The 13,718-nt window shown below is 34.3% G+C and overlaps 1 protein-coding gene across 8 annotated transcripts in view; it reads right to left on the reverse strand.

The window, feature by feature from the left end:
• The window catches only part of LRRFIP2 (LRR binding FLII interacting protein 2), a 50,618-nt gene that overhangs the window by 27,766 nt on the left and 9,134 nt on the right, over window positions 1-13,718 (reverse strand). For 7 of the 8 annotated variants that reach the window (XM_090142240.1, XM_031608396.2, XM_090142241.1 and 4 more), the window contains exons 2-3: window positions 13,259-13,363; window positions 7,416-7,502 (exon numbers count right to left, since the gene is read on the reverse strand). In XM_090142240.1, the coding sequence (XP_089998366.1) occupies window positions 7,416-7,502; window positions 13,259-13,348 (177 nt within the window). In that variant the 5' untranslated portion in view covers window positions 13,349-13,363. Of the gene's footprint in view, window positions 1-180; window positions 223-1,991; window positions 2,058-3,697; window positions 3,752-5,973; window positions 6,025-7,415; window positions 7,503-13,258; window positions 13,364-13,718 lie in introns of all 8 variants that reach the window. The other variant, XM_090142242.1, reaches the window with a different exon arrangement.

The following is a 13,718-nucleotide window of genomic DNA, read 5'->3' on the forward strand; positions in this document are numbered from 1 at the left end:
AAGCTCATACAAGCACACTGCAGAATGTGTTAAAATGATACTAGTATTCTCAATCTTAAAGTGTATAGCACAAATCTTCTCTTTAAGTCATTTCTAAAGTAGCAAGTCAGTATCATTACACTGTGTAAGAACAAATCACAGTCTACATTCATACAAAAAACGTGCAAAGTGTTAACATACAGGGACCGAATATCTTGCAGGTCTATCCTTAGCACTGTCATACTGAGGTAAAAGAAGAAGAAATTAAAATGCTTACTTACAAAAGAAAAACAGAACAGAAATAAAATTGCATTAAACTGAGGCAGTTTACACAGTTACATGATGAAAGGCAGATAGTTACACAGGAAAAGGAGTCAAGAAGACCAGTCAACCCCACTGCTGAGGTACAAAACCCATCAAAATGTGGGGGCTCCCCAGAGCACCTTACAGAGGAAGGGAACTTACAGCTTCTAGGGCACGAAGGCAATATGGGATGCAGGGAAATAGCATTTAGGGATCCGGTGGGGAAAAGGAGGGAGAAAAGTGGTTTTGAAAGGAACAGGTGCATGAAGGAGGAACAGTGGGGATAAGAGGGGCTCTCTGTGTGTAAAAACACTCCTGGGGACTGTCCTTGTCTGGCCATGCCCTTTGCCTCATCAGGACAGTCTGATCTGGCTTCTTATTAGATCCCACTTCTAACTACTTTCCTGGGTGCACATCTGGGTACTGAGGCCCAGGACAAACGACTGGACAGACTGAGCATCTAGGGCCAGTTACTGGAGGGATCCATATTGCATACATGTATGTATTACTCACTAACAGGCCTTCCTCTTAGACAGACACAGGAACAGAATGAGGCTGTTTATGTTCATGTGAATGCTGAGTCTTCCTGTTCACGAGATCTGTGTCATCAGCCATGTGATTATACATAAACTAAATAAATTGAACAATCAAATGTTGTATATTTGTCTTTTATGGACATTCACAACAACACTACTATCTGAATCTGGGAAGACGGAATGGCAGTGGTCTTATTTTATCTCTATCAGTCTACCAGACTCAGCAACGCTTTAGGAAATTGGTTTCTAATAAGTTTTCCTACGTCTTTTGTCATTCAAAGACTTTTAGAGAATCTATATATTAATAATAATAAAAAACCAACTACAACAACAAAATAAAAAGAACATACATCTTAGGTTTTCACACTGAGCTTGTTGCTTTGATTTCAATTCATAGGTATAACTTAGTTATTCTGACTGTGTATTATGCACAATCTAAAATGCTGTTCATTATCATCCTAAGCTTTCTTAAAGCAAAAATAAACAGAAATTGAAGATGATTCAAGAACACGATAATATGCTAACAGCATGCTAGAGCACTTCCAAGTGTTAGTTTTGGTGAGAATACTGAGAGGACAAGAAAAATCATTTCTCTTATCTACTCTGAGTATGTCTGAGAATTCTGCAGAGTTCAACTTACATCTTAACTATAAAGCATTAAGAGCTTACCCCCCCCCAAAAAAAATATTCATGTAAATATTTACTGAAAAACTGCCTAAGCTCTGAGTCACACAAATCAGATACAAATACAGATTTCTAAAAAAAGGTAGAATTTCTATTCATATTTCAGTCCAGAGTGCAGAAATAGCATAGCAACAAATTCACTTTAAAAATACTTGAGAACAAATGCTTCCTGACAGAACTTTCAGGAACACTTTTGTAGCCACCAAGGTTGATGCACCACCTCCATCACCTGATTTTACTTCTCTTTTGCAAACATTAGCAGAGACTGAGAGATTAACTCCCTTCAAACTTCAACTTGAGTTTTTCTTTATGCCCCCAAATTTGCTATCACAGATAAAGCGCTTGATTACATCAGTTATTCCAGCAGTTCAATAAGCACTGTTGTCCTTAAAGAAGCATGCTGTCACCAAACAACTGCTTTGGTAAGTAGAGACAGAAAGGGTTATATAATGGGAACACATCAAAGCATGCTCATTCTGGGTTACACACCACAAGATCTCTCCTTCTGGTGGTACTTGGTCTGCTCCTGTGAGACCCACTGCTATCCAAAGGACTCTTAAGAATGAAATTGCAAAAATATTTCAATATATTAAGTCACTAGAAGACTCTCTAATGGTAACTGTTAAGCTTCACTAAATTACTCTCTATCTTCATGTATTTGTATGCTAAATGAACAAGAGTAAGAAAAAATCTGAGCAAATCTATATTATTTCACAAGTTTTTGTCTCCACTTACAATATTTTTTCTCTCCCTGTCAACCAATTGCTGTTTGCAAAATAGTCAATGTTAGGTCATTAAAAGTATTTATTTGGAGAAAATACCTGTGACAAAAAATGTAGAAGCACTTATTTAACACAGAGACGTGTAAGATGTTGCATAATCTTTGATAAACTGAATTTGATTTCTAATTGCTCTTAGTAAGTGGCAATCATTTTTATTTAAGTCACCAGAACATTTTATTCCACTGAACTAAACAGACCCAACCCTTTTATTATTGACTTGTCCCACCCTTGGGCCTTTACTACAGCTATGGTTTAGCACCATTTTTCATTCAAAAAGGGTACGGGAAAGCCTGTACAACAATAAATAATTTTACTACCAGTGTTTGGGGTATCTCACAGCATTCAGGCAAGGCTTTGTCACTAGCAAATACATTCCCACATTCTCAAATAAATAAAACCCTGCACCGTATTTCTTCTTCAGAACAAATCTTCAGGTACTCCTCTTTATCCCACAAGTATTATAGAAACAGTAATATCTGAAGTGCAAGAAAACAACAGCAAGCAGAAGACCACAAGCATCAACTTGGAATGAAAGCTGAAGTTACAAACTATTATTATTCATCTTCAGTAAGTGGTACTTATCCATTGGATGACTGAGTCAACAGAAGCAATATTAACTTTTTTTCTATTGACAGAACTTCTGACAGATGCAAAATGGAAAAGAGAACTTCTCCCCATGAGAACACTGCCATCTAAACTTGTATTGTTAATAGCAGCTTCACATCCAACCACGAGCTCTTGATGTGTAACAGTAACCATAGAGACAATGGACAACTTCTGCAGGAATTTTAATGCTCTACCCTTCAAGGGAAAACAATTAATTCTTACTAATTGGCAATATCTGAAGCCTAAATGAGTAGAATTATTCTGATATTTTTAAAGAAATACTTCATTTAATATTAGACCGGACAAACACTAAAAGATGACCCTTAAAAACTGTCATTAAATATAAGTTATTCTAAGGAATCAAATGTTTAATAACATGCATTTCTAAGCAATTTCCAAGCCCTACTCTTAGCCACGGAAATATACCATAAATTATAAATATACCATAAATTATAAACAGGAAAGGAAAAAAAATTCAAGGTATTCACGGCACTAACTTCAAAGATTGAAAATGTGATGATTGATATTCTTTTTAAATGCAAAGCTACAAATGCAAACAAATTCGTAAAATACTTATGTAGAATTGATGGAAATAAAATACCAAATAAAACACCAAATAAATTACCAAAAACCACATGTGATTTAAAATACTGTTCCCCAAATCATTAATGCTTAAAGCATCATCTACTTCCTGATAACATGAAATCTTATTTCTAAATTTCTACGGTTATTCCTAAGAATAACTGTAATTGTACTTTTTAAAAAGGGTCTTGTGGCAAGGGAAAAATATACAGTTTCAACACAAACCAAATATGAATGTCGACTGGACCGGTGAGAATACCTGGCCCTCTCTGAATCTTCCTGAGAAAGAAGAAATAGAGTTATTCATGGTTGAAAAAAAAAAAAAGAAAAAGAAAATGACAAAGTAAAAGCAAGCAAAGGTGAGCAACATGCTGTTAGCACTTTTAATGCCATATTTTCAATAATTGCTGTGGTAAGTGAAGTCATTCAAGTCAGGAGGAACTGTGATTTCACCTGATTTTGGTAAGTATACTAATGCATTACATTATAAAATGAAAATAAGAAAGGTTAATATAATTATCTAGTTAGAGTCCAGTACAGAAACCTTCTGATTATTCTATTAATGTAGAAAAATGTATAAGATTTTTAAAAGAAAGTCAAATTAAAAAGCTTTACAGAATTACATTTTACAAAGGCATTTTAACCTTTATGGAGATTATTATTCTCAATTTCCTGATGTATATTTCAAATACTCTATAGGAACAAAGCTTCTTAAGCAAATGGATCAATTACAAAATCTATAGGAAGCTGACATCTGTTGTGGCAGTGGAAAATGATGAACCTAACTTACACAATTTGGGAGGTAGCTAAGGCATCTTCACCTTTTATTTTGAAAGATCAAGGAATGTTTATTTTGTCTCAAATAAGCATCTCAAAATTTTCATTACAAAAGGTAAATAAATTTAGAATAATTTCAAAGCATCCCATTTGAAAGCTAGAAGAGGGCTCTAGAACTAGGATCTTTACTCAAATAAATCACTTCCTACCATTTTACCATATATCAAACTATTATGAAGATTGTAAGCTATTAATCTTCACGTGTAAAGGCTCAGCCTCCTATAGACAGCTTTCATATCCCTTACTGTCACAAGATTACTTTCTATATTATCATCACTTGTATATAAGCATGCTTAACTATTCAAAAACTGCCTGGTTAATTCTTGGCAATAAAAAAAAAAAATGTACATCTTTTTATTATTCTATCCCTGTATTACCATAAGAGGTAGATTACATAATGACATTTTAGTCTTCCTCTCTGTAACAACTACTTTCAGTTTTAAAACAAACATTGTGCCATGGAATAAACATCTACTACTCATTTTTGCAGTTTGCAAACAGAAAGCTCAATGCTTAGATAAAATTCCTCCTGGTTGCCTGTATAACACCAGAGTTTCCTCATTAACATACCTGAATCATGAAAAGCCTGACTTTCTGTACCCAGTTGCCTAGTTTTGAAGTGAAATTGCTCACAAAGGAGATTTGCATTCTACAGTTATGAAACACATGGGGATTTTTTTTTTTTTGGGGGGGGATTTTTGTTTTTCAAAGGGGGGACAGAGGAGAGGGAGAGCAGTGTGCATATGTGCACGTTTTATCACATGTTAACAGAAACAGTTTTGATTCTTTGTAAGTGGCATGAAAACTAACACACAAACACACTAGCTAGGCAAAGAGTCAGTATCAGGTCAACACAACTTCTGCAAATGAAATTCTAATGAAGACCAGTCTTTTTCATCCTTAGTGCCAATTAATAGTCACTACCTTATGATTATTTTTGGCGTGTCCTAAATCTTCTTGATTTAAACCATTCACAGTGGATAAAGCAATCCCCAAAAACTCCCACAGATTCACAACAAAATTACTTTTTAAAGAGGAATTCTCTAAAGAGACAGACTAAATTAGTATAAACTGGGAAGCAACTTTCTAAGGCTGTAATTCAACTATTCATACGCCTCCCTGCTCAGGGGAAGCAAAGGGCAAGGGGTGAAAGGATGAAAGTAACACAAAGCTTTTTTTGTTTGTTTTAAAATATATTATGCAAAGATTTAAGTCATAAAAGCGACTTAATCGATAATCAATGAAATAACCACTGTTTGCTATGTTACTCAAAAAGGAAATAAATGCAACTCTGCCAAGAAAACAGTGGAGAAAGCTTCAAGCTAAACCCCACAAGCCAAATCCCACAAATTCACTAAAGTAAAAATATTTACTATTGAAAAGACATTTACCAATACTGAAACTGGAATAAATTTGAAAAAGGACACATAACCTGAAGTCAGAATATGATGCAAACAATATGCATCTCATTTTAGTTTCTTTCTTTTTGCTTCCATGCAACGTCTTGCAAATCCACACCCATACTAAGCTATTATGCATGTTTTTTTTCAGCAGTTCAAAACGGTATAAAATGACACACCACAAACCATTAGTAAATTATTTCCTCCAAATCCTGTTAGTTCCTTGAGTGGCAAAAACATGCACAAAAGGTTGTTTTAGCCTACCATCCATTTCTGGATATGAGCCCATTTCGTATCATATGAATGCTGAGAAAACTACAGAATGTAAAAAACAAAAACAAACAAACCATTTACAAAACAATTTCCTAATCAAAAACTCAGACAAATCTAAGTTAACTGCCATGTTATCTTCAAAGTAGTATCAGATACAACAGCACTTAGACAAGAAAGTATGGAGTAATGAAAGACATAAAAATATATCACATTTTATAAATAGTACTTACCATCACAGCAAAAAAAAAAAAAAGCAAATATCATTTACACAGATTTGAATAACTACATTAAGTAACTGAAACACTGAAACCTCTGCTTGCCATGTGAAAACCTGAGCAGATGCAATAACCACAGAATAATCAAACACAGCTGACAATCTGGCTTTTTTATGCTTTTACACTCAAAAAGTGATCTTTTTTTAAAGGAGAAATGTGTGCCGTAAAACACAGTGTGTAAATATTATCCTAATGCTAGTAAGTTGTTTTAAATAGAAATCCTAACAATAAGTATTTATTGTAAACATTTTGAGTGCAATCAAAAAGGAAGACATTGACTGAAAATCACATATCTGAAGTCACATATTCATATTACTGAATGTATTATAAATAAAAATAGAGCAAAAACTGCTTTTTCATCATTTTTTACCCTTTATATTAAGCAGTGTTACACATTTAAGTGTATTATCTATGCTGTGCTGCCAGTTATCCATATTTGGAATGAATCTGTTTCATAGCAATAGACGAAAACTGCTGAGTGTGTTTTACAGTAAATGTTTATAAAAGCAATAAAAATCAGATGACTCAGGTGGAAGTGTACTAATGCATATCCAAACAATATTAAACTTCACATTAGATATTGAAAACTGTTCCTTTCTACACAAAATTATCTGTGCACACCTGAGTCCTGGACATTGCCATTTACATTCTCTTCTGAACATTTAAAAGAAATAAGCAGTAATAAATAAATATCTCCATAAAAACATGAATTCATTTATGCCCACTTCTAAGCGTTAACACTGAATTCACTGCTCTGTTAAAACACTCAAATACCTCATTTGCCTGCAAAGGCAGAATTAAAAAAGAAAAAGAATGTTAAAAATAGTTTATTCTTCCTTTGGAAGCATGAGTTCTAATAGTCTATTTGTACAGCAGATTTTCTTCTGCAATACAACCTTGAATATTAATCAATTTCAAAATCAGTATTCAGACTGATATTTTCTGAGGTGTTAAGCACAGATGAAAACAAAGCAAGATATCCTTGAGAATATAATCCATAGGAAGGAGGAGGGTAATGAGAGCACAGTTTGGAGCAGAGGCGGAAGGAGAAAGAGCTAACTGATGCTCAAAATCCCAGAACACCACTGAATTACACTGGAAGGCAAAACTAAGGATTTTAGCACAGTTTTGTAGCGATTCCTGGCAGTTTAACAATACCTCTTTTTGCTGCCTCTCCAGCTCTCTCATACGTATATCTCTTGCTTCTGCTCGAGCCGCCCGTTTTGCTGCAAGTCTGGCTTCAGCCTACAAGCAAATTGAAAACATTCCAAGTTTAAAATAAGTTGTGTGTAACTGTTTGCATATTGAATGTAATAACCTCTTCACGTAATTCGTAATTGATCACCATCACCAAAACATGACTTCCTTTCCACTTACAACTTCACATTCCCCAAAACACAAGGTCAAGTTTCTCAAATTTGGATAATGAATGGATGAAATTTCTCACTTTTGAAATATCAAACACTTGATGACACGTTTGCCATCAAAAAATCCTGGTTTTTTTTTAATGTTAATTAAAAGGAGCACTGAGAACCAAAAACTGAAAACTTCTATTATCCAAAACAATTTTTAAAAACTTTTTCAAGGTTGCAAACTTCATTTATAATTAAAGGGTTTTTGGTTTTTTTTTTCCCCTGCTTTTGTCATCAGTACATCATAGGTTTATGTAAAACACTAGAAACCTATCAAATGCATGAATATTTTAAATATCTACCACGCTTCAGGAAAAAGAAAGGGATATTAGCATTTGAATTACGTTACAAGAACAAAAATATCTATGAAAAAATTACCAAATAACCACCAAAAAAAGCAGCAAAAAATACTACAGCTTTGTTACTTAAAATAGTCTTAATTTCAAACCATTCTCATCAAGGACGTTTTCTCTCTATTTTGCATACATAGATGAAATGATTAGAAATCAGTGCCAGCACTGCTGACTGCCACTATCTGATCACTTTTCAAAGGCTGCTCTTCCTGCCTGAGGACTGCACAGAAGAGAGCAAGGGAATCCCCAGGAACAGGAAGTCTTTTCTCACTTGTAACCCTGCTCTGCAATTGCCTGTGATCATAGCTTATGTGGCAGATAGATTTTCACACATGTGCATGCTGTACAGAAAGAGGGAGGATTCGTATAGCTGATATGTCTAGTTTCAGATCTATCTATAGAATCATAGAATCACAAGATTGGAAAGGACTTACAAGATCATCTAGTCCAACTGTCCTCCTATTGCCATTACTACCACTAAGCTAAACCATATCTCATGGCACCTCAAAGATCACCTACAGATCAGCAGACATAAGCAAATAGCCTTTAGACTGGTAAGGCTTTTTGGTTAAACACAGCAAGTCTGTTTGTTTATTGACGCATGGTAAAAATCAACTCCCCTTTCATCATTCTCTCCTAGCCTTGCAGCCTATGTTTCACAACCATGTTTCTAGAACAGAGTAAAATGAGGAAATGCCGAGTTTTCCAAGTCGTTTATAATACTCAGAACAGTACTATAAACATATTGGTCATAAAATATATGCCTGAAATTGAAGAAAAAACCCAACTTGTTATAGGAAAAAAAAAAAGAAACAGTTTGGTACTACATTAATTATTAATCTGAGCAATTCCTCAGAAAAAGTACAGAATTTAAAAAGTACCAATATGCAAGGCTTTGGACAGATCACACTGCGCTCAAAAGGCCATCAAATTATTCTTTGTTTACTGTGGAGTTGTTAGATAGCAGACTTCTCATGAAAATCATGAAAACTATGTAACTGAAACTGAAAATGATGATTAAGAAATTAATTATTAAAGAAATAACCATTATTCATAAGGACGTAGCATTCTTCCTGGTTTCTGCTATTTACTCTTTTGTCTTACTGAAGAAAGCTTGTAGAAGCTGTTACAGAACGAAAGAAATTCTTCAACTAGATGGAAATAGTCATACATATCTACTAGGGGAAATACAGTGCCACAGCAGCTCTGCACAGACAGCTGACTTGAAAAGATGAAGCTGTTTGGACTACAGAAGTGGCACAAAAAAAAAGAAATTTAGACTTTTTTAATCAGGAAAAAGGGAAAGGACAGGAAGATTCTAATGCTTTCATAATTCATTCTTAAAATATTCTTAGCTCAAATGCAGTTGGGAGTCAGTACAGGTTGATTTTTTATAGGTTCCATTAAATAAATTTCATTCTTAAAAAACTAAAGACTGGCCAGCTGAGCCTTCACCTCAGTTTTATCAGTTATTTTATATATAGTTTTAAAATCAGAAGAAATGTTTCTTATGAAAATATATTACAACATCACGCAATTTAAATGCAGCTTCTTAAGAAGCTATGTATCAAATGCAAATGTTCCTGAAGTAACAAAATACAACTCTGGACTGTCTACAATCTAGCAAACCTGAGACTATTTTCAAAGCTTCTAAGGGGATTTCCAACTGCTACTGGGAAAAAGAAAGTGATAGCTGAGATTTCTTAGTCGCTTCAATTGCGAAAAAGATAAGGTATCCAAGCCTGTTCAGTCCACACCAGTACACCTACACTGGCGGCTAAAAAGAAAAGAAACTCCTTGATTATACATAGTGGAAGGCAAACAGGAGAATTAAGGTAGAGACAGTGACTTTGTCTGAAGTTTATTCAGAGAAATGATCAAGAAAAGAAGTAACAGACAGATAAGATACCTGTAATAAAATACATCAAGTAGACACAAACAAGGAAGAGGCCCTCACTACTTCATTTGGACAGGAAAAAAACTATTTCAGTAATATTTTTTGTTTTGTTCAGTACATAAATACACATGCACTGTTCCTCATCTTCTACCTTCAATCTAAGCACAAACATGATTTTAAATCAAGAACCGTACCTGCATTTCTTCAGGTATCAGCTCTGCTGCTCAAAGAAGAGCTAAAATATTCATGTACTTCTGAGTTCTGGAATTCATCTCTTTCAAAAACATTCATTTCAAAACTGATGTAAAAGTATTATATGCAAAAACATATTTCCTTGAGCCTGTACAAGCATCATTTCATTCGAAAAATATATATTCATATTTTTGCTGTTTTCAAGCACACAATCTATCAAGAAACACCTCTCATTGGAGTACGTTATTTTAGAAAACACGGCACTGGAAGTGAATGCCCTCTTTTCATTACTTTCCATGTGGTCAGTTTCTTTGTTTTCACCTAAAAATAGTTACTAACAACTACTTACAGTTATTTTAAAAATTGTCCCTGCATACTCCATTTCTCCTCTTTTCCATTTTTATTTTAAATAAACACTTTACTGTAATCTTTTTAAGAACTTCCAAACTACTTTATCTAGCACCTAGTTCTTTAGTTAGCATCAAAGTAGTTTCTGTAAGAAAGGAAGAAAAAAAAAAAAGAAAGGAAAAAGACCGGATTGAAATTTGAATGCCTTTGGACAGATAGTCAGAGTCTTCTTTCTGAAGTGCTTTTTCTTAGCATCTTCACAGCATTGATGAAATTCTTCATAAAGAGAAAAAGCTTACTACCACACAAAGTTGACATGGTAGAAGTTTTCCTCTCTGCAATGTTAAGTGAACATAAAATTTGCATCCACAGCGTGGAAAGGAATTTTTCCTCCTTCCCCTCATTTGCAAGAAGGCAATCACTAGAAAGTAACAGTATTTTGATTTTAGTTTCTATACCATGTAGAAAGAAGTTCATTAATAAGCCAGATTCAAAATAAAAGCTTCATCCAATAATATATGTCTGAAAAAATATGAATGATTTAATTAAAACAATTAACACTGATTTGTCATCATGGGCTAAAACATATACAACTTTTTTTTTATTATTATTATTTCTATTAAGGTATGTGCAGTATTGACGGTCCTGCATTTTCTAATGCTTCCAAGACTCAAAGAGAGGTTTTCTTCATCCATATGGTGGCAGTTGTGAGGGCACCTCTTACCCACACCTGGTTGCCAAATGCAGTTTTTGATACCAGGTTGTTGGACAGATACCCAGGACATTATGTGATCTCTGGCAAAGAGTTAGGACAAACATTTAAAAAAATATTCATAGTATTTCTTAATAGACTACTACACAGTTACCTCACTAGCCTCATAATAAAAGCTTATTTCATATTTCTTATTGAGGGAAATTGTTTCAGTTTTCTCTCTTGTTGCTCATTTCTTCAGCTTTCTTATTTCCATGCACTTTTACCCTCATCCTCTCCTTACTGTCTCTCCAAGACAGCACAGTCATTTACACACCAGATGGATTTCTCATCTCTCCTCAGATGCATCTTTTGTTTTACATTTATTTCTGATATGCCAGCTTTTTGTCCAACTGCCACAAAGTAAAGAACACAAACAACAAAATCTTAACATTTATACGATGAAGATTTAGCATGCTCCTGGAACATTCAGTGTAGCAGCACAGAGGAAATGCTTGTCTCAATGCAAACTCCCACAGCAAACAGAAGACAGGAAAACCTTCCAGGCTAGTACTACAACAGGTGAAGGGGAGAGGATGCTAACAGCAAAGTTATCTGATACAGGAGAGAAAAAATGAAAGAAAACTGACAAGGAGAAAGCAATTTGTTCAAGTCCCTCAGATCCCACAATAGTGACTTTCCATTGAATATTTTCATACAAGACAACACATCAGATTCAACTATTGATGAAGAAAATGACTGTAGAGAAGTGAGATTATTGGTTCAGTGCCAAAGAATTTGACACCATAATTTCCATTTTTGCAGATGCTTCCAACAGGAAGACTTTTTTTTTTTTAATACATCCCACAGAATAAAAAAAAAATCTCAATTATGTCAAATTATAGAGTGGTGAGAAGCAACGAGATTAATACTTTAAATCTGAACATTGTAAGAAAGAAAAATAAATTAAAAAAAAAAACAACTCCAAATCTCATACACCAGGAAACCCTTAGTATTACAACTACTGGCAATTCCTAGTGACATTTTGTGACTGCTTTGAATCTCAAAGCACTTTCCATAAAGTTTTTCCAGGTTGTGTGCCAGACTTTTGTTTCAGCAAATTCTGTTTACTATTTCTTGCTGTCTAGAACACCTTAGAGGAATATTTTCCTCACATGCGAGTCAGAACAGCTGAATTTGGTCCTGTAATCTGCATCTGCTAAAAAGGTAATTTCAGTATAGCAAGCTGAAGAACAGAACACCCTTTGACAGTGAAAAGATAAACAAGACATGTTGCTAAGATAACTGACTGAGAACAGTTGAGTACATATTCATGCATAGAAAACTGGAAATCCCTATGTCATAAGCATGTTAAATGGAAACATCTCTGCAGCCTCAAATGAGAAGGCAAATGAGAAGAACAGTACAGTAAAATCAGATTTTGTTTAAAGATAGATTTATTAACTGGCCTCAGCTGTTATACCCTGGGAAATGAATTCTGTTCCTTTAAAGTAAAATACAAGGGCTTTTTAAAAAAAAGTTGGCTAATACTTGAATTACAGCAAGCAGTTCAATGACAACTGCTACTCTTTTGCCTGGTTACTTCCAGGTGTTTATTTTTAAGCTGCTGATCCTATTAGAAAAGTACTGGAATATGAATAATATGAATAACATATCAATCTATTTTTGACAGAACTATGACTTCATATTTGAAATAGAACACGTTTGTCAACTCTTGTAAATGCACTCAATAACTGTTACACCTTCAATGCTAATAGACTACACTGACCACTATGGGAATACTGAACACTACAGTAGGCTAAACTTCAGGTTTTTTTATTTCACAGTTCAGAAAGCAACTGGATTTCTCGTATATCTCAAGGTAACAAACATTTAAAGCATACCTGCCTGCAGAAATTGCTGCTAATCTTAAGTGTGATACTACGAAGTTACACTAACCAAATAAGTAATGACACTTTATTCCAGTAAATGTCATCTTTTTTAAGTTAAAGTACTCTTCATTGGTATTTCATTTTTGTCTAATTATTGGACTGTAAATTTGCTTTCATCTCTATTTATGAATTAGAAACAAATTGAAATTAACATACCTCTCTGGCAATGCTACTCAGAGCTTCATCTTCTGCAGAAAATCTGTCTTTCACTGGAGTCCTCTTCCGTCCTGATCCAGGAGTCCCCATTTTTATTCTCTAATTCTGTATTTGCAAAGAGAAATTGGAAAAAAAAACATTCAGTTTTTAGATCTGGAATTAAAACAAACAAACAAAAAAATCCAACACAACGAACCCACAGCCCACAAACTTAATATAGTTACCTATTTTTTAGCCACGTAATACTCAAGAATTCAACATGACATTGGCATAAGGGCTGTATTTTTGGAAAAACTTCATCGAACTTCTATGGAAGCTTTATAAAATCTGACTGTACAAAGTGCACACAAATTTTTCTACTTAACAGAAACCACTCATTTACCTACAGTTTCAAAGTTAGACACGACTATCAGCTACTCCTAGCTCAGTGAAGATACTTACACACCCTATCATTTTTCAC

This window comes from Phasianus colchicus, chromosome 6, assembly GCF_987193195.1.
Source record: "Phasianus colchicus chromosome 6, bPhaCol1.hap1.1, whole genome shotgun sequence".
NCBI classification, from domain to species: Eukaryota; Metazoa; Chordata; class Aves; order Galliformes; family Phasianidae; genus Phasianus; species Phasianus colchicus.